The sequence below is a fragment of the Equus caballus genome, chromosome 19 (assembly GCF_041296265.1).
Source record: "Equus caballus isolate H_3958 breed thoroughbred chromosome 19, TB-T2T, whole genome shotgun sequence".
Taxonomy (NCBI): domain Eukaryota; kingdom Metazoa; phylum Chordata; class Mammalia; order Perissodactyla; family Equidae; genus Equus; species Equus caballus.
Window position 1 is genome coordinate 32,743,313 of NC_091702.1, and position 20,080 is coordinate 32,763,392.

Genomic DNA, 20,080 nt, shown 5'->3' on the forward strand with positions numbered 1-20,080 from the left:
AATTCCCTGGTTATAATGTTTCAATCGTTCTAGAGAAACATTCAGTTTAACAGATCTTTCCATGAGGTACGACAGTATTTTCAAAGGCTGGCAAAATTCGTATTTCTTTCCGTACTTGTTCCATGATTTACTTAGGCAGGACTGAGTCTTTAATTTCAGTATTCTCAACCCCCAGCCAGCACGTCACCTAGCACTTAGTATGCACTCAATGAATGCTTGCTCTAAGTATGAATGAACTAAAGAACCGCGGAACACAGACGCGGAGGGGGGTCAGTCTGGGAGTTCCAAAGTTCGGGAGGGGACACGGGGGCGGGCAGTGGCTGTCACATGACGAGGCGGGGCAAATCCCATGTGCTCCGCGGCGCCGGGCGCGGCTCCGCCCTCTGCGCCGGTCACGTGGGGGCGCCGGCTGCGCCTGCGGAGAAGCGGTGGCCGCCGAGCGGGATCTGTGCGGGGAGCCGGAAATGGTTGTGGACTACGTCTGTGCGGCTGCGTGGGGCTCGGCCGCGCGGACTGAAGGAGACTGAAGGTAAAGCCGCCATGTCCGGGCCCGACCCGGCCCCCCCACCCCCTCCCCCCGCATCCGCCGCCATCCGGGCCGGGACCGGCCACCCTGCGCCGCCGCCCCGGCGCCCTGGCCCGGCGGCCCACGCCCGGGCCCCGGCCCTCCAGGGCCCGATCCCTGGCCCACGTGTGCTCGGCCTGGCCCGGCCTGGCTGCTGGGTGGGGGCGGGGGAGCGCCGGACCGGAATATGCGGTCCCCGCGGGCTGGGAGGGCGCCGGGTTCGCAGGTCGCGAAGTGCCACCTCGGCCCGACCCGAGGAGGCCCCGCGGGCGCAGCACCGCGGCTCCCGGCCCGCCGCCCCCTCCCCCCTTTGCGGCCCGGCCGCCGGGAAGTGACACGTTGTTCTTTGGCACTGGCCGGCGCTGCGCAGGGAGGGCGCAGGGGAGGGAGGCAGCAGCGGCGGGCAGGGAGGAGCCCCCGGCCCCGCCCGCCCTCCGGGCCGACCCTCACTTGCTTGAAACCGGCTCCTCTTCGGCCGCCGCCGGCCTGGCCTTTTACGGCCCGACTCCCGCCCTTCCTGGCCTCCGCTCCCGGGTGGCGGCAGGCCTCGCCTCTGGCCCCGCGCGAGTGCCCCCGCGGCGGGCGTGCCTTGTGTGCCCCTGGGCCAGGCCCCGAACCCGGTGTCCCCGGGTGGGGGGTGGGGACACCACGGCCGAAGCTGCTAGCTCCGTTTGTGATCCGGGAGCCTGGTGCCAGCGAGACCTGGAATTTCCGGTCTGGTTGGTCTTGGGCCCCGCGGAGCCAGGTTGATACCCCTCACCTCCCAACCCCAGGCCCTCGGATGCCCAGAACCTGTAGGCCGCACCGTGGACTTACTCTTAACCGAGGGGGTGAGTGAGGGGGCTGTTTCAGCAGGTCATGGGGGTGGTAGGAGGTGATGCGGGTTTGACAACATGTTGATGGGGACATAAGCTGGATCTTTTCTGCACCTTCACCCTCTTGGCGCCTCCGCGGGGCTCGGTGTGGGACTCAGCCCTTGCTTCAACCCCTCCCCCACTCCATTTGCCTTAAGCTTGGGTCCCTTCCCCTTTCCGAGCTCCACTCTTTCCCAACAGGTGCTGGGGGGACCCTGATGTGGCACCAAATGAAATGAACAAAGCTCCACAGCCCACAGGCCCCCCACCCGCCCCATCCCCTGGACTCCCACAGGTAATTAGGGAGGAGTTAGCAGAGACTGGGGTGGGGGTGGGGGAGACCAGGCAGCTGGGTCAGGAACAGGTTCTAGCCTCTGGATTTCCCACCCCCATCTGTGTCAGGGCAAAGTGCAGCTTCCTGCTGCCAAAGTGAGACAGGGCCCCTGGGCTGTTCCCAGGGGCTGTCATGGGGAGGGGGTATGTGGACTGCTGAGGCTCTTGTCGCAGAGCTGCTCCCTTTACTTCACCAGCTTGGGTTTCTGCCCCACCCGGGTTTCCCCTCTTGCTGAACTCTGGTCTCCCCCCTTCAGCCAGCGTTTCCCCCGGGGCAGACAGCACCGGTGGTGTTCAGTACGCCACAAGCGACACAAATGAACACGCCTTCTCAGCCCCGCCAGGTGAGGGGCCGTGGGGAGGGGAGTAGGGGGCCTGGGTGGGGCCATGGAAAGCTTAGGCCAGTTTGGGTCTAGGATGGAAACTCTGGAGGCCCTGTACCTGCCCCAATTTCCTGACAGTTGCTCTGTGTTCTTTCATGCGGCTCTGTACTTGGCGCTGTGGATTACTTAGGGTGGCTGGCCCCTTGGGGTGTATGTAGTTCGTGGGGGTGGCATTACTAGGGGTCTTGGTACCTTGAGAATTGGGGGCAGTGCTTTGGGCCCTGCTGCCAACTCCTGCTTTCCTATTTCGTCCTTTTCCTGGGAGGTTGCAATTGCTCCTTTCCCCTTCCATTCTTTCTCTTGGGACTGTGGTGAGATAAACATTCCAGCTGGTTCTTGCTTTTCTCTATACCTTAAATTCTTCTGTAAGTGGGGGGATTCTCGTCCTGTTTCCTTCATTTTTTTCCCCTCATCACCTTGGGGATAATTCTCTTCTTTCCTGTCCCCATGTGCTCTCAGGGAGGATTCAGGTCTCTGCAGGTAATACCCCTTTGCTAATCCTGGACCCTCTCCTGGTCTCACCCTTACCCTCCACCCTAGTCAGGGGCTAGACACAGGGACTGGGGCTCTTCAGGGTGGGGACTTGTTTGCCGTCCAGGTCCTCAGTCTGAGGCTGACCGGTGCATGTTAGGGGCTAAATCTTGCACAGCGCGTATCTGGAAACTGGGAGACTTGCATGTTAGGGGTTAGTTCCTCAGTACTTTAGGGTGGAGCAGTGCATGCTGGGGAGTCTGTTGCCCAAAAGGGCATTACTTAGGCATGATGCATCTGGGTATTAGGAAGCCTCTGCATAGGGGTAGCCTGGTGGAGGTGACATGAGTACGCGTGGTGGTGAGGGAGTAAAATATATGCACAGAGTGCAAAGTGTATACTTGAGTTTGGAGAGCGTGTGTGAGTACAAGAGGCCACTTAATCATTTCTTGGTCAAGTGGGTGTTGGAAGTATTGGTCCCCATGCTCCACAGCCCCCAGTACTTCTCTCCAGTCTAGAGACATTGTGGAATGGCCGTTTTGCTGTCCACTTCCTCCCCTTCCCAGTGCCAACTGCCTTCCTCCCTCCTGACAGCACTTCTACCCTAGCCGGGCCCAGCCCCCGAGCAGTGCAGCCTCCCGAGTGCAGAGTGCAGCCCCCGCCCGCCCTGGCCCAGCTGCCCATGTCTACCCTGCTGGATCCCAAGTAATGATGATCCCTTCCCAGATCTCCTACCCAGCCTCCCAGGGGGCCTACTACATCCCTGGACAGGTGAGGCTGGAGGCTTGGGGGCTGGAAGCCACAGAACCTTGTACCCCCAACCCTCGCCTCCCCAACCCTGACCCTCCAGTCCCATCTCTTCTCCAGAGGTGGGACTTCCTTCTGGTCATCGCCTAGAGTTGGCTTGTCCTGTCTTGCCCTACATTCTCTTTGTAGTCTGATATGGTCCTCATAGCTCCCTCAACTCCTTGTCTCCCCTCCTCTCCCTTCCTTCTCCACCAGGGGCGTTCCACGTATGTTGTCCCGACACAGCAGTATCCTGTGCAGCCAGGAGCCCCAAGCTTCTATCCGGGTGCAAGCCCTACTGAGTTTGGGACTTACGGTAAGCACGGGAGGGAGTCAGGTGAGAACAAGTCCCAGGGAGCATCTAAACTCACCTGCTAATTCCTAAGACCCTTCCCACGCTTATCTCTTGGCCTAAAAATGATAGGGTTAGTAGGTAACCCTAGGGATTGGCCTAAATATCTAGCTGGCATGGGGAGGGGAAAAGAGTCTATCATATTACTGAGAGTTGGAGTCCTCCCCACATCAAGGAACATAGGATCAGGCACCAGTTTGAGGGCCTATTATAAACATTCCCTCTGACACTCGTTCCATGGTTGGGGGGAGCCCATGTAACATGGATTTGGGAGGTTTTTGTAGCTGTTTTTCATTTATATTCTAGGAAAGAATTAGTCTGTTCTTTATGGCAGTGGTTTCCAAAATTTTTTGATCATCTATCAGGAAAAATTTTGAGTATGTACCTCTAATACATGTATGTTTTTGTTTGTTTATATATGTATGCATAATTTAAATAAATAGTACACTTATATTACTTGTCAAAAATAAATAAGTAGAGATTAGGGATGAGATTAAAGAATGCATCCCGTTTTGGAGACCATTGCTTTAAGGAATTAACTTTTCCTCATCCTGGGCCTGGTTCGTAATGTTGCTTTTCGTTTCCTTGCCCCTTAGCAGAGGGCTGGAGACTGGAACTGGACTCAGGTTGAGTGGAACAGGGTTGGCAAATCTGGTTTTCTCATTCCCAGCCAAAGACCTGATTCTGTTTCAGGTTAAGTAGTTGTTGCTCCCTCAGAGTATATGTGTACGTGTTGCTGGGGGTGGGGTGCACACACGGTACCTTATGGGGTAGAGGGGCAGACACAGTCCTGGGAGCTGCTGTATGGTGTGGAAGGAGTGCTTGCCTACAAGGTGCGCGTGTGTCAGTGTCAGGAATTCTTGTAAACGCAGTTCAGACTGGTTCCCCAGCTTTGATAGGCACCTAATTCCCTTGGGGAGCAGGGTGGGGCAGAGCAAGGGGCTGGCTGTGGGTGATGAGAGATTCTAGGAGTGGGAGGTGTTCAAGCAGGCATTTGTATATGGTTGGGCCCTGACGCTGCCACCATTCTTCCTTTCTTTGTGCCCCCCCCCCCCCCCCAGCTGGCGCCTATTACCCAGCCCAGGGTGTGCAGCAGTTTCCCACTGGCGTGGCCCCCGCTCCAGTTTTGATGAACCAGGCACCCCAGATTGCTCCCAAGAGGGAGCGGAAGACGGTGAGTAGCAGCAAGGGGCTCTAGGACATCTGGAAAGGGAGAATCAAGGTCAGGCGCATTGTGGGTCAGGGAGCAGGAAGTTGAGGATAGAGATCTTCAGCTGAGAGTGGGCAGAGAATGGGGATCTGTGAAGTGCTCAGGTTCTCTGTAAGGTACCAAGATTTCACTGTAGAAGAGGCTCATGGGAAGACTGAAGTGGCAGGTGCAGAAATTCCTGAGAGACCTGGGTTCTGGGGTCCATAAGATGTATGTTTGGTTTTGGGTTTCTAGTGGCTCGCCTCCGAAATGGTGTTTTCTGTGGCCCCACCCCCCCAGTCCTGGAAGCTCTTGAGGCCTCCGCCTCTGCTCAATCCTCAAGCCCTGGGCGTGGTGCCCAGAATAGGGTGCCAGGGCTGGGGAAGCCGCTGAGTCACCCTGGCTCCACCCACTGGATCTGGGCCCTGCCCCCAGAGATCAGGCAGACTAGCCACAAGTGAGCCGAATGGGTGCTTGATGGGGGTCCTGGGCCCCAGGGTGTGCAGCCACTGACTTGGGGACTGCTGGTGGGACAGGGATGAGGAAGGGAGGGGCATTGTGATGTACAGGGCTGCTCTGTGAGGTCAGGAGCCTCTTAGGGGTGGGGGCCAGGGCAGGGACTACAAGAGCAGCCAGATGGGTTGACAGTAGAATTCATGAGGTTTCTGGCACCCACCCACCTGCTCTCCAGTGGTGGGGTGAGGGGTTGACCTGGAGTCATAGGAGTGGGGCAATGTAGAGAGGTGGGCTCCTCCTGCTTCCCACTCATCCTGTACCTTTCTTTCCCCAGATCCGAATTCGAGATCCAAACCAAGGAGGGAAAGATATCACAGAGGAGATCATGTCTGGGGCACGCACCGCATCCACACCCACCCCTCCCCAGGTACTGTCTGCTCTTTGAGTGATGCCCGGGCTGGATGGCTGTTCTGTCCTGGACTCCCAAGTCCTTTGATTTTTTTCCTTCAACTAAGGGATTTATTTCCCTGCTTTCCTGGATTTCTAGGCAGAGCTAAAGTAGAAATGACTCTAGTAAAGAAGGGTTGTGGGACTCTTCAGGGCAAACTTGGTAACCCTTTGTGTCCTGCAGACGGGAGGCGGTCTGGAGCCTCAAGCTAATGGGGAGACACCCCAGGTTGCTGTCGTTGTCCGGCCAGGTAAGTAAGCAGGTGGGGCAGAGCTTTTATGGGAAAAAGGAGTGTGACAATTTAAAGTGCTGAGCAGGTGGAGTGACTTGATATGGGTGCCAGAGAGGAATGACTTAGGTTTCAGTTAGTGGGATTTTGAGGGTTGGTTGGATCTTGGGTGAGAAAGGAAAAGGGTTAGATGGGAGAAGACTGGGGGAGGGTGTTGGATTGAGAATGCCTTGGCTGGGAGGCGGAGGAACAACAGCGGTGAAGGACTTGCCTTTAATTACTCGTTCTTCCTTCCTGTGCTGCAGATGACCGGTCGCAGGGAGCAATCATTGGGGGCCGGCCGGGGCTACCTGGCCCAGAGCACAGCCCTTCAGAATCCCAGCCTTCATCACCTTCTCCGACCCCATCACCACCCCCAGTCCTGGAACCAGGATCTGAGCCTAATCTCACGGTCCTCTCTATTCCTGGGGACACTATGACAACCGGGATGATACAGATGTCTGTAGAAGAATCAGCCCCCATGCCACGTGAAACTGGGGAGCCATATTGCCTCTCTCCAGAACCCACTCCCCTTGCTGAACCCATACTGGAAGTAGAAGTGACACTTAGCAAACCAATTCCAGAATCTGAGTTCTCTTCCAGTCCTCTCCAGGTGTCTACCACCCTGGCATCTCACAAGGTGGAAATTCTTCCTGAGCCTAATGGCACAGTCCCATCTGAGGATCTGGAACCAGAAGTGGAGTCGAGCCCAGAGCTTGCCCCTCTCCCTCCCCCGACTTGTCCCTCTGAACCCCCCATGCCCATTGCTCCAACTGCCCAACCTGAGGAACTGCTCAACGGAGCCCCCTCGCCACCAGCTGTGGACTTAAGCCCAGTCAGTGAGCCAAAGGAGCAGGCCAAGGAAGTTACAGCATCAGTGACTCCCCCGACCGTCCTCTCTGCTACTCCAGCTGTTGCTCCTCCAGCTACTTCCCCTGCTCAGGAGGAGGAAATGGAGGAAGAGGAGGAAGAGGGAGAAGAGGGAGAAGCAGGAGAAGCAGGAGAAGCTGAGGGTGAGAAAAGAGGAGAGGAACTGCTCCCCCCAGAGAGCAGCCCTGTTCCAGCCCACCAGAATTTGGAGGCAGCAGTGGCCACCCAAGGTAAGGTGTCGGGGGGTGGGGGGGGGCTGGAGGGTGTGGTTCTTCATGGGTGGCCTCCTATTTGTGCCATTGTGTCTGGGTCATAGAAGCCCTGTGATGGAGCCTAAGAGCTGGATTAAGGAATTTTAAGTCTAGAGACCTTAGAACTCTGGATTTACTGTGACGAAAGGAGGAACTATCATAGAGTGGCTGCTGTTTATTTTTCTCAGGGGTTAGGGGTACTCCTTAAGTTATGCTCATTTCTTTTTTTTTTGGTCCCCCTAAACAGTGGCAGTATCTGTGCCAAAGAGGAGACGAAAAATTAAGGAGCTCAATAAGAAAGAGGCTGTAGGAGACCTTCTAGATGCCTTCAAGGAGGTAAGGGAGCAGAAGGTAACGGAGGGGAGAGGGTGCAGTTTGGCTGTGGAACAATGGTCATACTGCAACCAAAATGGAATGTTTTGCGGTTACAGGTGAACCCGGGAGTATCAGAGGTGGAAAATCAGCCTCCTGTAGGCAACAATCCCGGCCCAGAGCCTGAGGGCAGCAGTGTGCCCCTGCGGCCTGAGGAAGCAGATGAGACCTGGGACGCAAAGGAAGACAAAATTCACAATGCTGAGAATATCCAGCCTGGGGAACAGAAGTATGAATATAAGTCAGGTATGCTGAAGGAAGGGTTGAGACGGTCTGACTGTTCTTGTCAGGGTCCCAGGAGACAACAGTGGGATTGGTTCATCGTGTCTTCCTTGCAGATCAGTGGAAGCCTCTAAACCTTGAGGAGAAAAAGCGGTATGACCGTGAGTTCCTGCTTGGCTTTCAGTTCATCTTTGCCAGTCTGCAGAAGCCGGAGGGATTGCCCCATATCAGTGACGTGGTGTTGGATAAGGTTGGTAGGCTCGAGGGGGGTAAGTTTGGGCTGGCTGGCTGGGGAGGAGCCCAAGGTCATGAAAGAGTAGTGGCTCTAACCTGTTTCTCATACCTTCCCTGTCCTCTTCGCAGGCCAATAAAACACCACTGCGGCCACTGGATCCCAGTAGACTTCAGGGCATAAATTGTGGCCCAGACTTCACTCCATCCTTTGCCAACCTTGGCCGACCAGCGCTTAGCAACCGTGGGCCCCCAAGGGGTGGGCCAGGTGGGGAGCTGCCCCGAGGGCCGGTGAGTGGGACTGGGTAGAGGGGCAGATGGGCGGGGGAGTGGGCGTGGTGGCTCCCTGTATCTCACTGGGTGCTGGGAAGAAGTCTGCCCTGGATATGTGTGGTGATGGTGTCACAGGTTGTGCTGAGTAGGTTTTTATCTTCTCTTGTCCTCACCCTTGCTTAGCAGGCTGGTCTAGGACCCCGGCGCTCTCAGCAGGGCCCCCGAAAGGAGCCACGCAAAATCATTGCTACAGTGTTAATGACCGAAGATATAAAGCTGAACAAAGCAGAGAAGGCTTGGAAACCCAGCAGCAAGCGGACGGCGGCTGATAAGGACCGAGGGGAAGAGGATGCTGATGGCAGCAAAACCCAGGTACTGGCAAGTCCTGCTTTTGGTCTCCATTCCTTCTCTTCAAGGTCTGCCCTCTGAGCCAGCCTGGCCCTTGTTCAGTCCATCCTCATCACTAGCATCTACCTAAGTCCTCACTACCCTCTGCTGTCCCTCCCAGCAGCCTCTGTGCTTCTGAGAACCTCACTGCATCCTGTGTCTCCTCTGTCCGCTCTCCCCAATAGGACCTGTTCCGCAGGGTGCGCTCCATCCTGAATAAGTTGACACCCCAGATGTTCCAGCAGCTGATGAAGCAGGTGACGCAGCTGGCGATCGACACTGAGGAACGCCTCAAAGGGGTCATTGACCTCATCTTTGAGAAGGCCATTTCAGAGCCCAACTTCTCTGTGGCCTATGCCAACATGTGCCGCTGCCTCATGGCGGTTAGTTTTCATTGTTTTCTAAACCTTGTGGTCTAGCTTCCCACTTCTATTCCCGAGACTCCTTGAGTCCAGCTTCTTGGTTCTCCTCCACCTGTGCTGTTGATGGCAGCCAGGAGGAGGCAGAGCCAGGAGCTCTTCCTGGGTCACGTAGTTAGACTCCTGGAGGGCCTTCCCTGCGCTGAACTCTTCTGAATGCGATGTTCTCTTTGACATACAGCTCAAAGTGCCCACTACAGAAAAGCCAACAGTGACTGTGAACTTCCGAAAACTGTTGTTGAATCGATGTCAGAAGGAGTTTGAAAAAGACAAAGATGATGATGAGGTTTTTGAAAAGAAGCAAAAAGAGATGGATGAAGCTGCTACGGTGAGAGGAAACCCACCAGCTCCACTGCCCGCCCAGATGCTACTCAGCTGGAGAATTGGGGGTGGGGACAAGTTGGGGGAGATAGTGGTGTTTTGGGGGTTTCTTGGCCTTAGGACGTGAGTGCTTGCTGCTAGGCTTAGAAATCCAGATAGAGCAGGAGAGAGTGGTTTTAGCTGAGTGGTTGGGTATCTTTTGATGTGATCCCTGTCCCACGACTGGCAGGCAGAGGAACGGGGACGCCTGAAGGAAGAGCTGGAAGAGGCTCGAGACATAGCCCGGCGGCGCTCTTTAGGGAATATCAAGTTTATTGGGGAGTTGTTCAAGCTGAAGATGTTAACAGAGGCAATAATGCATGACTGTGTGGTTAAACTACTAAAGAACCATGATGAAGAGTCCCTTGAATGCCTTTGCCGTCTGCTCACCACCATTGGAAAAGACCTGGACTTTGAAAAAGCCAAGGTAGGAGTCCTGGAATATGGAAGGAGATGGGCCGAATGGTGTGTAGGGCCTGCTGTCCATTGTTGAGCTCCCTCTTGGGCTGTTGTCACTGAACCACAGTGATGGAGCTGAGGGTCTGAGGAGGGCAGGGCCTATGAGGTGAGGTGTTAGAAGTTCCTGACCTGATTCCTCTGCTTCTCTCCAGCCTCGAATGGATCAGTATTTCAACCAGATGGAAAAAATCATTAAGGAAAAGAAGACTTCATCCCGAATCCGCTTTATGCTGCAGGACGTGCTGGACCTGCGACAGGTATGTGTCCTCTCCTCCCCACCGCTAGTTTACTTCCTCTAACCCTACCTCCCCCAGTTCCCAATGTTGGTTTGTCTGGCCCACTCTGATGTGATTACCTTGTGACTGGCCTCCTGTCCCCACAGAGCAATTGGGTGCCGCGCCGAGGGGACCAGGGTCCCAAGACCATTGACCAGATCCACAAGGAGGCTGAGATGGAAGAGCATCGAGAGCACATAAAAGTGCAGCAGCTAATGGCCAAAGGCAGCGACAAGCGTCGGGGTGGCCCCCCAGGCCCACCCATCAGTGAGTTTGAGGCTAGGATTGAGAAGGGGGCATTGTCAGGGGTGGTGCTTTCCGCTGATGACTTCTTGTTAGTGCCACGTGTCTGGGCCACTGAGACCCCATGATGGAACTGAGGATCTGAGGAAGGGAGGCTGGGGGCAGCTCAAAGGGACCAGGCTGCTAGGACTTACTCATTATTCCAGTATACTCTCCTTTTTATCCTAGGCCGTGGCCTTCCACTTGTGGATGATGGTGGCTGGAACACAGTCCCCATCAGCAAGGGCAGCCGCCCTATTGACACCTCACGACTCACCAAGATCACGAAGGTAGGGGTGTGTGTTTTGGAGGGGTGATGGTGGTGGTGGGAGGGTAAAGAGAGATCAGAGAGGCATTAAGCACGGATTTGGATCTTAGTGCCCTCACCCTCTGAGGCTGGGAAGGCGACAGCTGAATTTTCCCTCTTAGACTAACTGGTTAGGTTGCTAGAGACAGGACTGCCATCTAGGGGGGTATTCGCCTTGGTCTGGACCAGCAGTCAGCAAACTGACACGCACACCAAATCCAGCCCATTCTCTTCTTCTGTACACCCCACAGCTAAGAGTGGTTTTTACATTTTGTAATGATTGAAAAAAAATCAAAAAGTGAATATTATGTGATGTGAAATTATGTAAAATTTAAATTTCAACATCCTCAGTTTTATTGGGACACAACCCCACATTCATTTCCTTTAAGTTGTTGTCTGTGACTGCTCTCGTGCTACAGCAGCAGAGTCTTGAGTAGTTGAAGTAGAATCTTTGACCTGCAAAGCATAAAATATTACTGTCTGGCCCTTTACAGGAAAAGATTGCCTGGGCCCTGGTCTAGGCCATTTGCGGCTGTGTGTCATGATGCTGGCTTTGACCAGATCAGACCCATGACTCTCCATTCCCCTTCCTTCCGCAGCCTGGTTCCATTGATTCTAACAACCAGCTCTTCGCACCTGGAGGGCGATTGAGCTGGGGCAAGGGCAGCAGTGGAGGTTCTGGAGCCAAGCCCTCTGACGCAGGTATGGAGGCCACTGTAAAGAGCTGGGTGGTTGTTAATCAGCTCTCTTGAGGGCAGATCCTTGTCTGTGCTGGAGCCTTGTCTCCTCGTGTCTACGGGAGGCTTTCAGTACAAAGTGGTTAGGTAATACAGCAGGTGTGTACTTGGGTCTGGGGATTAAACTGCTTTAGTTTTGGGACTAAGACCGAGTGTCCTAACCTGGCAAGTAGGAGATAGAATGTAAGAACATAGAGATTTTAATCTGTGTTTTCTGCCTCCCCAGCATCAGAAACTGCTCGTCCAGCTACTAGTACCTTGAATCGTTTCTCAGCCCTTCAACAAGCAGTACCTACAGAAAGCACAGATAACAGACGTGTGGTACAGAGGTGAGGTTTCCTAGGTGTCTTTGTTCTTCACATTGAGAGTACTATGATTGGGTTTTGGTTGTTGCCATAGGAATTCTTCCACCTGTAATGCTCAGAGACCCTGCCTGAGATTGGGGCATATTCCTTATGCCAAGAACAAGGCTCAACAGTTGCTCAGCATGTTGGATAGTTAAGCGAGAGAGTGCCAGGGCAGTATTGGTGAGAGACGATGTGCCTCTTTCTTCCAGGAGTAGCTTGAGCCGGGAACGAGGCGAGAAAGCTGGGGATCGGGGAGACCGCCTAGAACGGAGTGAACGGGGAGGTGACCGTGGAGACCGGCTTGATCGTGCACGGACACCTGCCACCAAGCGGAGCTTCAGCAAGGAAGTGGAGGAGCGGAGTAGAGAGAGGCCCTCCCAGCCTGAGGGACTACGCAAGGCAGCTAGCCTCACGGAGGATCGGGACCGCGGGCGGGATGCTGGTAAGGGGCTGGGAGAGGAAGGGAAGGTCAGCGTGTGGGCTGGTTTGGGACCATCCAGTCCCCAGACAGTCTTCAAAGCTCCAGACCCTCTTTGCTAGGAAAACTGGAACTGGACAGTCTCTGATCTGTTTTTCTGCCTTCAGTGAAGCGAGAAGCCACGCTACCCCCAGTGAGCCCCCCGAAGGCCGCGCTCTCTGAGGAGGAGCTGGAGAAGAAATCCAAGGCCATAATTGAGGAGTACCTCCATCTCAATGACATGAAGGTAGCCAGTGGGAAGGGTCTGTGTGGTGGCAGAGGGGACAGGGAGTGGAGGGGCAGGGAGTGGAGGGCCGGGGCCAGACAGTAACTGCTCTCTCTGTCCTGTACCCTGTGCCCCCTGCAGGAGGCAGTGCAGTGTGTGCAGGAGCTGGCCTCACCCTCCCTGCTCTTCATCTTTGTGCGGCATGGCATCGAGTCCACACTGGAGCGTAGCGCCATTGCTCGTGAGCATATGGGGCGGCTGTTGCACCAGCTGCTCTGTGCCGGGCACCTCTCCACTGCTCAGTACTACCAAGGGTATGACTGACTTCTGTGGGCCTCCCGCTTTTATATACGCACAAGTTTCCCTGCTTTGTAGGATCCGTGTAACCTTGGATAAGAGTGTAGGCTCCTCAGCCATCCTGGTCAACATTTCTTTTGGCAGGGATAGGGGTGAACCATCTAAGAACAAGAAGGTGGCCTTAGCTTGAGATAACTGCCTCGTGTTTAGGAAATGCTCCGCAGTTGTTCCTTTAGCCATGCCTTGTTGCCCCAGAAGGAGGGTGGGGGCGCAGCTTGTCTCATCTAGAATGCCCTCACTTTGAATTGTCTTTGCAGGCTGTATGAAATCCTAGAATTGGCTGAAGACATGGAAATTGACATCCCCCACGTGTGGCTCTACTTAGCAGAACTGGTGACGCCCGTTCTGCAGGAAGGTGGGGTGCCCATGGGGGAGCTGTTCAGGTAAGCCCCCTTTGGTGGAATTGAAGACGGGAAGAAAGGCCTGGGAGGGGAGGGGGGTGTGGCAGGTTAGATGCCTGGGTTTAGGGAGGGATAGGGTAGTGCTGGGAAGGCTTTGGAAGCTATCAACGCTGGATTTTCCTCTTGTAGGGAGATTACAAAACCTCTGAGACCCTTGGGCAAAGCTGCTTCCCTATTGCTGGAGATCCTAGGGCTCCTATGCAAAAGCATGGTGAGTGAGAGCCTTTTGGGGGTGACGTGTTCGGGACTTCTCTTCCACCATGTGGTTTTTTAGCTGCTTGAAGTAACCCTGAAGAGCCTCATGGTCCTTTGGTGGGATGGGGTTAACGGTGCTGGTAGTGCTGGGTTGGTACCTGGGAGAGGAAATGTTGGGGCTGGCACTCTCCCTCGGACCAGTTCCTGTTTAGAGTTCTGGAGGAGATGCTGGGAGAGGCCAAGGGTGGAGAAGAATGGGAATCTAAGACCCTAGGCCCTTGATTGATTGATTGATTGATTCATTGATTGATCCAGTGCTTTTTAAACATTTACCACATGTTTAGGCACTGGGAATACAGCAGTGAATAAAACACAGTTAGGAAATCAGTTGGGAAAGAAAAAAGTAAGAAATACACAGATTTGGGGCCGGCCCGGCCCGGTGGCACAGTGGTTAAGTGTGCACGTTCCACTTCGGCGGCCCGGGGTTCGCTGGTTTGGATCCTGGGTGCGGACATGGCACCACCATGGCATTGGCAAGCCATGCTGTGGCGGGCGTCCCACATATAAAGTAGAGGAAGATGGGCATGGATGTGAGCTCAGGGCCAGTCTTCCTCAGCAAAAAGAGGAGGATTGGCAGGAGATGTTAGCTCAGGGCTAATCTTCCTCAAAAAAAGAAAAAAAGAAATACACAGCTTAATAAAAACAACAGTGTAAAGTAAAGCGTGAAATAAAATAGTTGAAATGGAGTGTCTTCAGTACTGTGAGATTGCAAAGGAGTGTCTCTTTGGTAATGTTCATGGCAGAAAGCTTTCCTGGAAGCTGCTTTGTGAACGTTGGAATGTTAATTGATGATTTGCAAGTGTAAAGTCAGATGGAAAAGGCAAATTGGGTGTGGTACTCAGTGGTAGTGAGAAGTTGCGAAGTTCTCATTCAAAAGAGTTCAGCTCTCTGGAACCTAGAGGAAGGAGACTGAATTGAAAGGAATTGTTCTTTCAGCATCATATTAATCCTTTTAGGTAGAAATATGTACCAGGATAATGTCTTTTTAAAAGAAAAAGAAAAAGCATGTTGAACTTACTTATGTATGTCATTGAATCTAAGGTGCCGTAGCTTGCAAGACATATTCTTTATGCATTACTAAGAAAAGACGTGGTCATATTTCTTAAATGCAATACATCAATCGTGAGACAACTCAATTTTAGTAGTGTTAAAATGGGCATCTTTAAAATCCATGAAGTACAATAATCTTGTTAAGGGTTGAGGTCATCATTCTGAATGTGTTATTGTTAAAGAGTGATGCCTTTAGAATCTCTTGCCCCATACACAAAACAGGCTAAGACTGCTGTTGATTTGAGGGTTTCTGATTTGGGTTGGGGTCGGGGGGGTATATCTGCTTCTAAAATTTTCTGGACCTGGGAACCAAAAATACATACTTGTTAGAAGTTGTTCTCTCCCATAAGCATTTGTTGCTTGAAATAATGAAAAACTAAGGTATTTTAGAAAAGGAAATGTAGATGAGTGTGGAAGGCTAGGATGAGATGTTTGGATCCAATTGTTTACTCTGGTGGATGAGTTCTTGTATCTTTGGGTAATTATTTGACTGATGTCTCTGCCTGGTACCAGGCTGTAGGCATGGAGGGACTGTGGTACCTCTTACCTCTGTAGCATCCTGAGCCCTAACGGGCACCTAGTGGGCTCACAGTAAATATTTGTGGGATGACATTTGTGAAGCTGTTAGATTCTTGGAGAGAGAGAGAGAGGGTTGCTGACTTGGTTTTATGCTTTCCAGGGTCCCAAAAAGGTGGGGACGCTGTGGCGAGAGGCTGGACTCAGCTGGAAGGAATTTCTGCCTGAAGGCCAGGACGTCAGTGCATTTGTGGCTGAACAGGTTTGCGGCTAGAGTTAGGTTAATTCTAGCATTTGGGGCTGGCCACTTCTCCCCCTTTCCTCATCTCATTCACATGGGGTACTGACTTCCTCACGCTGGGCCTTTTCTCTTGCAGAAGGTGGAGTATACCCTGGGCGAGGAGTCAGAAGCTCCCAGTCAGAGGCTGTTCTCCTCCGAGGAGCTGAGCAGGCAGCTGGAGAAGCTGCTGAAGGAGGGCAGCAGTAACCAGCGGGTGTTTGACTGGATAGAGGTATGCTCTTCCTGGATGTTGGGAAAGAGGGATAAAGGAGAGGTAGTTCTTGGTCTAGGGGTGGGGGCAGCAAGAATGGAGACTTCAGGGCACAATTCAGAACTAAGGTCCATTTTCTTCTCTTTTCTCCTGCACAGGCCAACTTGAGTGAGCAGCAGATAGCATCCAACACATTAGTTCGAGCCCTCATGACAACTGTCTGCTATTCCGCAATTATCTGTAAGAGGGGCTGGGGAGATGGCAGGGCAAGGGTGGGCCCAACAGACAAATGGAGGGAGGGGGGTTTGGGTCTCTGCCTCCTGGTCTGAACCAGGCTGACGGTGCATTAGTCCACTTACCCGTTTCTTCCTCCCTGTAGTTGAGACTTCTCTCCGAGTGGATGTGGCAGTGCTGAAAGCGCGAGCGAAACTGCTACAGAAATACCTGTGTGATGAGCAGAAGGAGCTGCAGGCGCTCTATGCCCTCCAGGCCCTTGTAGTGACCTTAGAACAGCCTGCCAGTAAGAGCCAGGCTGCGGGGCGTGGGGGGGTGGAGGAACCACCAGAGAGCAGGGTGCAATCACCGGAAAGGTCTCAGCTGGAGAGAGGTGGCTGGTCATTGGAGAGCAAAATGCCCAATTGGTTGATTCCTTCCCCTACAACTTTTGTTTCTTTGCCTACAATTGGAAGGAATTAGACTCAGCCTTGAAGGTTAATTGACTACCTGTTTTGGGCCTAGTCCACTGTTAGATGTCTGGAGTGCAGAGGTGATAAATGATGACATTTTCTAAGTATCATGTGCTCCCTCTGCCTGGCATGGGGCTGAGATGCTTCTCTTTCCTTGCCTCATTTAATCCTTGTAACTGTTGTTTAGGGTAGACAGTGTTATCCCCTTTGCCATATTGGGCAACTGAGGCTTAGGTTAACATGCCTGAGGTTATGCATTCAGTAAATAGGTTTGTACAGGGCACTGGGATATTACCAATGAATAACTCAAGCACAGTTCCCGTGTGGGCATGGAGTTGGTACTAGAGTGATGAGTGTTGGAAGCTGGGTCCTGCAGGGTGCTCTCTAGGGGAGTACACCTAGTCAAGGGATAAGGAGTGGGAATTAGCTAAATGATAAATGGGAGCACTTGAAACCAAGGACCTATGTGTAAAGGAAGGCTCTGTGGTAGAGAGAACTTGACACAAGGTAAAAGGACTGTTGGAGGAAGGCCAGTGTGGGAGAGCACAGCAGCCAGTTGTATGTGAAGCAGGATGGGGCTGGAGTGATGGACATGGACCAGGTCTTGGAGGGCTGTGAAAGTCATGGAAGGAGTTGTGAGCTTTAGCCTAAGGCCAGGAAAAGGCCTTTATGGGATTTTAAGCAAGGAATAAAAAACAAATCGATTTTAGTTTTAGATCATCCTGGCCATTAGTGGGAAGAGTGGTTTGGAATGAAGTGAGTGTTGAATGCAGCAGGATCAGCAGATCAGGAGCCTGTTGGTAGTGGCTCAGCCTTGCTAGTGGCATTGGAGATAGGAGAGGAGTGGGTAGATTTAAGACATACACTGGCCGAGGAGTGGGTAGTGAGAGATCAGATGTCCTGTATGACTGTCAGGATGGTTTTAGCAGGTCGGGGAACGGTGTGGTACCATTCACTAGCAAGTAGGGAACTCTGGATCAAGTTAAGTTTGGTCATAATTGAGTTTGTGGTCCATAGGTAGGGGTGATCAGAGATGTCAGGTAGACCGCTGGGTATCTGAATTCATCTAGAGAGGGAGAGGTCAGGGCTGGAGGCTGATCTGCGAGTTGCTGGCACAGGCTAACAGATGTGCAAGTCACAAGGATGTGGGATTGCCCAAGGGAGAGTGATGAGGTCCTGGGATAGAACCTTGAGGGGGCGGAGGACCTATACATAGGGACTAAAGGAGGACAGGGCCCTATGAACAAAGGCTGGAGTAATTTTAGGAGAGGGAAGATGCCAAGAATGCTAGATGTTGCTTGAGATTTCTACAGGAGCAGACCTCAAAATTGAGGGCCTCTGGAGTTGAAAAACATGGAGCTCCTGCTGGCAGATAGAGTATTTGCTGGAGCAGTGGACAGAATCCAGATTGGAAAGGACTGAGTAATACTTGACTGAGAAAAGAAGAAAGGAAAACAGCAAGTGTAGATAAAATATTTGAATTCAGTTAATCTCTTGTCAAAAGTTTTTGTTCAGCTGTAAGAGAGTGGTTGTAAAGGAGGCCGTTTGTGTTTAGGTGGGAGAAACTTGGGCTTGAAAATACAGGGCGGAGTGGATAACTGATTGTATAGGGTCCCCAGGGTGGGTATGCATGGGATTTGGAGCACAAGTTTGGGATAAATGATCTGTTGCCTTTGCTGTAGGATGCGGGTGGGAGGCTGTCCATGGGCAGTTGTGGATTTGAGGGTGTGCACACCCTAAGGAACATTTTGGCTTACAGCTCCTCACAGATGGCTCAGTTAACATTTCACCCAAACCTGGGCTCTAGATCTTATGCTTTCTCCTTTTCTCTATTCACTACTCTGCCTCCCTTTGCTTTTAAGAATGTAAAGTTGGCTTTGGAAACACTGGCAGTGCACTGTGGGGATTGGGCTAGGTTGTGTTCAGGGACTATGGGACAAATGCTTCAGCAGGCCGATAGTAGCCAGGGGTGAGGAAGGAAGGGTCAGAGCAGGGCATGCTTGAGTTGAACCTAAAAGAATTCACTAGGAAAGTGCCAAGAGAGAGGATGTTTCTGGCAAAGGATATAGCACACGTAAAAATGTCAAGGCCAGAGAGGGGGTTCATATGTGTGGAAAGTAAGAGGAAATTGTGATCAAGAGTTTGTCAGGATCTGTAATGAGGGCCAGTGAATGTTCCAAGTTATACCCTTGACTTTTTTGAATGATACATCTGGGACTTGTATGATTCCCCAGATTCAGGAGCACCAATCTTGCATATAGTTTTCCCCATTAAATATATCATGAGTGGAGAAGTTTGAAGCTGCTGAGGTGAGGCTGGGCAAGTTTGTAAGGTTTGGCCAAGTGACTCATTCCTACACGTGTCTCTTAGATCACAAGATTAGTGTCCTGTCAGAGACCTGGTCACTCTGGAATGGTCAGACACACAAATATCAGGATGATGGGTCAGGACCTTGTTTTTAAGTGGAGCTTGGGAGGGATCCCTGGGTGGGATGGGGTGGCTGTAGGCAGCACGCCTCTAACTGCTGTCTTGCCTGCTTGCAGACCTGCTTCGGATGTTCTTTGATGCGCTGTACGATGAGGACGTGGTGAAGGAGGACGCTTTCTACAGCTGGGAGAGTAGCAAGGACCCCGCTGAGCAGCAGGGCAAGGGCGTGGCCCTTAAATCTGTCACAGCCTTCTTCAAGTGGCTTCGTGAGGCAGAGGAGGAGGAGTCAGACCACAACTGAGGGCGGGTGGGGCCGGGGACTTGGAGCCCCATGGACACTTGGATGGCCCAGCCAGCCGCCTGGACTGCAGGGGGGGTGGCAGCAGTGGCGGCAGCAGTGGGTGCCTGTAGTGCGACGTGTCTGAGCTAATAAAGTGGCTGAAGAGGCAGGATGGCTTGGGGCTGCCTGGGGACCCCCCTCCAGGATGCTGCCAGGTGTCCCTCTCCTCCCCCCCCCTCGGGGCACAGAGATATATTATATATAAAGTCTTGAAATTTGGTGTGTCTTGGGGGGGGCACCACCGCCTGCCCCTGGGGTCTTTTTTTATTTTCTGAAAATCACTCTTGGGACTGCCGTCCTCGCTGCTGGGGGCATATGCCCCAGCCCCTGCACCACCCCTGCTGCTGCCTGGGCAGGGGGAAGGGGGGGCACGGTGCCTGTAATTATTAAACATGAATTCAATTAAGCTCACTGCCTCTCTGCTTTATGGCTTGCTCCCTCTGGAGAAGGGGTATGGATAGGTGGGCAGCCTCCTTTCCAGAGCTGGCACTGTAGCACTGTTCCCTGTAACCTGGCACCCCTCTTGCCTCTTCCCCTGTCCATGATTGTGGGGGCTGGGGAGTCGCTTTCCTGGAGTATTGGGCCCTCAAAGTGGACATGGTGGGGTGCCCTGTTGGATAGGAGGGGAGAAGGGTGACAAGTAGCTGTGGGGTACTGGACCAGCACTTCCTGGTGGCTTTACTACCAGAATGTGATCCAAACCCCTGTGTATGGAGAGGGCCCTGGGTTTCAGGCTGTTGATGGCCAGAGAAGCCCTTTATGACTTCAAGTCTCATCTGTAAAATGAGGAGGCTGGATGGAAGGTCTTCTGTCCCCATGCAGTATTATTGGCAGCCCGGGCCCAGTGAGTTACTCCCTCTGCCTGAATTCAGGGTCGCTCTGCAGTCTGGCCTGGGAGGAGACGAGCTTTTTCCAGGCTCGGCCCCAGGCCGCCCCTGCGTGGCTGTGACGTCGGCTTCTCCCCGCCCGCCTTGGCT

The 20,080-nt window shown here is 53.1% G+C and overlaps 1 protein-coding gene and 3 non-coding genes across 37 annotated transcripts; all 4 read left to right on the plus strand.

Moving 5' to 3' along the window:
- The first annotated feature begins 293 nt into the window (after positions 1 to 293).
- On the plus strand, positions 294 to 19,509 carry EIF4G1 (eukaryotic translation initiation factor 4 gamma 1). 34 transcript variants are annotated; one of them, XM_070242337.1, is made up of 35 exons: positions 379 to 529; positions 1,339 to 1,395; positions 1,621 to 1,714; positions 2,010 to 2,096; positions 2,595 to 2,615; positions 3,201 to 3,377; positions 3,609 to 3,708; positions 4,051 to 4,121; positions 4,806 to 4,918; positions 5,724 to 5,816; positions 6,021 to 6,087; positions 6,372 to 7,205; positions 7,474 to 7,562; positions 7,658 to 7,844; positions 7,937 to 8,070; positions 8,184 to 8,342; positions 8,508 to 8,696; positions 8,897 to 9,094; positions 9,312 to 9,458; positions 9,681 to 9,917; positions 10,102 to 10,206; positions 10,332 to 10,491; positions 10,696 to 10,796; positions 11,413 to 11,515; positions 11,777 to 11,879; positions 12,107 to 12,339; positions 12,483 to 12,601; positions 12,722 to 12,894; positions 13,195 to 13,320; positions 13,468 to 13,549; positions 15,323 to 15,421; positions 15,537 to 15,671; positions 15,809 to 15,890; positions 16,030 to 16,170; positions 18,880 to 19,509. In XM_070242337.1, exons 9-35 carry the CDS (start codon positions 4,874 to 4,876, stop codon positions 19,062 to 19,064), a joined length of 4,326 nt encoding a protein of 1,441 aa, XP_070098438.1. In that variant the 5' UTR covers positions 379 to 529; positions 1,339 to 1,395; positions 1,621 to 1,714; positions 2,010 to 2,096; positions 2,595 to 2,615; positions 3,201 to 3,377; positions 3,609 to 3,708; positions 4,051 to 4,121; positions 4,806 to 4,873; the 3' UTR covers positions 19,065 to 19,509. The 34 variants fall into 34 exon arrangements, with proteins under 34 accessions (XP_070098446.1, XP_070098425.1, XP_005601809.2 ...); XM_070242344.1 differs by having other exon boundaries at positions 8,511 to 8,696; XM_005601751.4 differs by lacking the exon at positions 4,051 to 4,121 and having other exon boundaries at positions 364 to 529.
- Positions 7,247 to 7,325, plus strand: LOC111769141 (small nucleolar RNA SNORD66). The gene has a single exon (XR_002801937.1). It is a non-coding gene; the product is annotated as a small nucleolar RNA SNORD66 (small nucleolar RNA).
- On the plus strand, positions 9,972 to 10,040 carry LOC111769142 (small nucleolar RNA SNORD66). Its single transcript, XR_002801938.1, has one exon. It is a non-coding gene; the product is annotated as a small nucleolar RNA SNORD66 (small nucleolar RNA).
- On the plus strand, positions 10,541 to 10,616 carry LOC111769140 (small nucleolar RNA SNORD66). The gene has a single exon (XR_002801936.1). It is a non-coding gene; the product is annotated as a small nucleolar RNA SNORD66 (small nucleolar RNA).
- Positions 19,510 to 20,080: the final 571 nt, after the last annotated feature.

Coding starts and splice junctions, on each gene's coding strand:
- EIF4G1 (XM_005601751.4), top strand. CDS start 1,655: ATGAACAAAGCTCCACAGCCCACAGGCCCCCCACCCGCCCCATCCCCT. Junction 12,340..12,482: donor GGACCGCGGGCGGGATGCTG/GTAAGGGGCTGG, acceptor TTCTGCCTTCAG/TGAAGCGAGAAGCCACGCTA. Junction 13,321..13,467: donor CCCATGGGGGAGCTGTTCAG/GTAAGCCCCCTT, acceptor TTCCTCTTGTAG/GGAGATTACAAAACCTCTGA.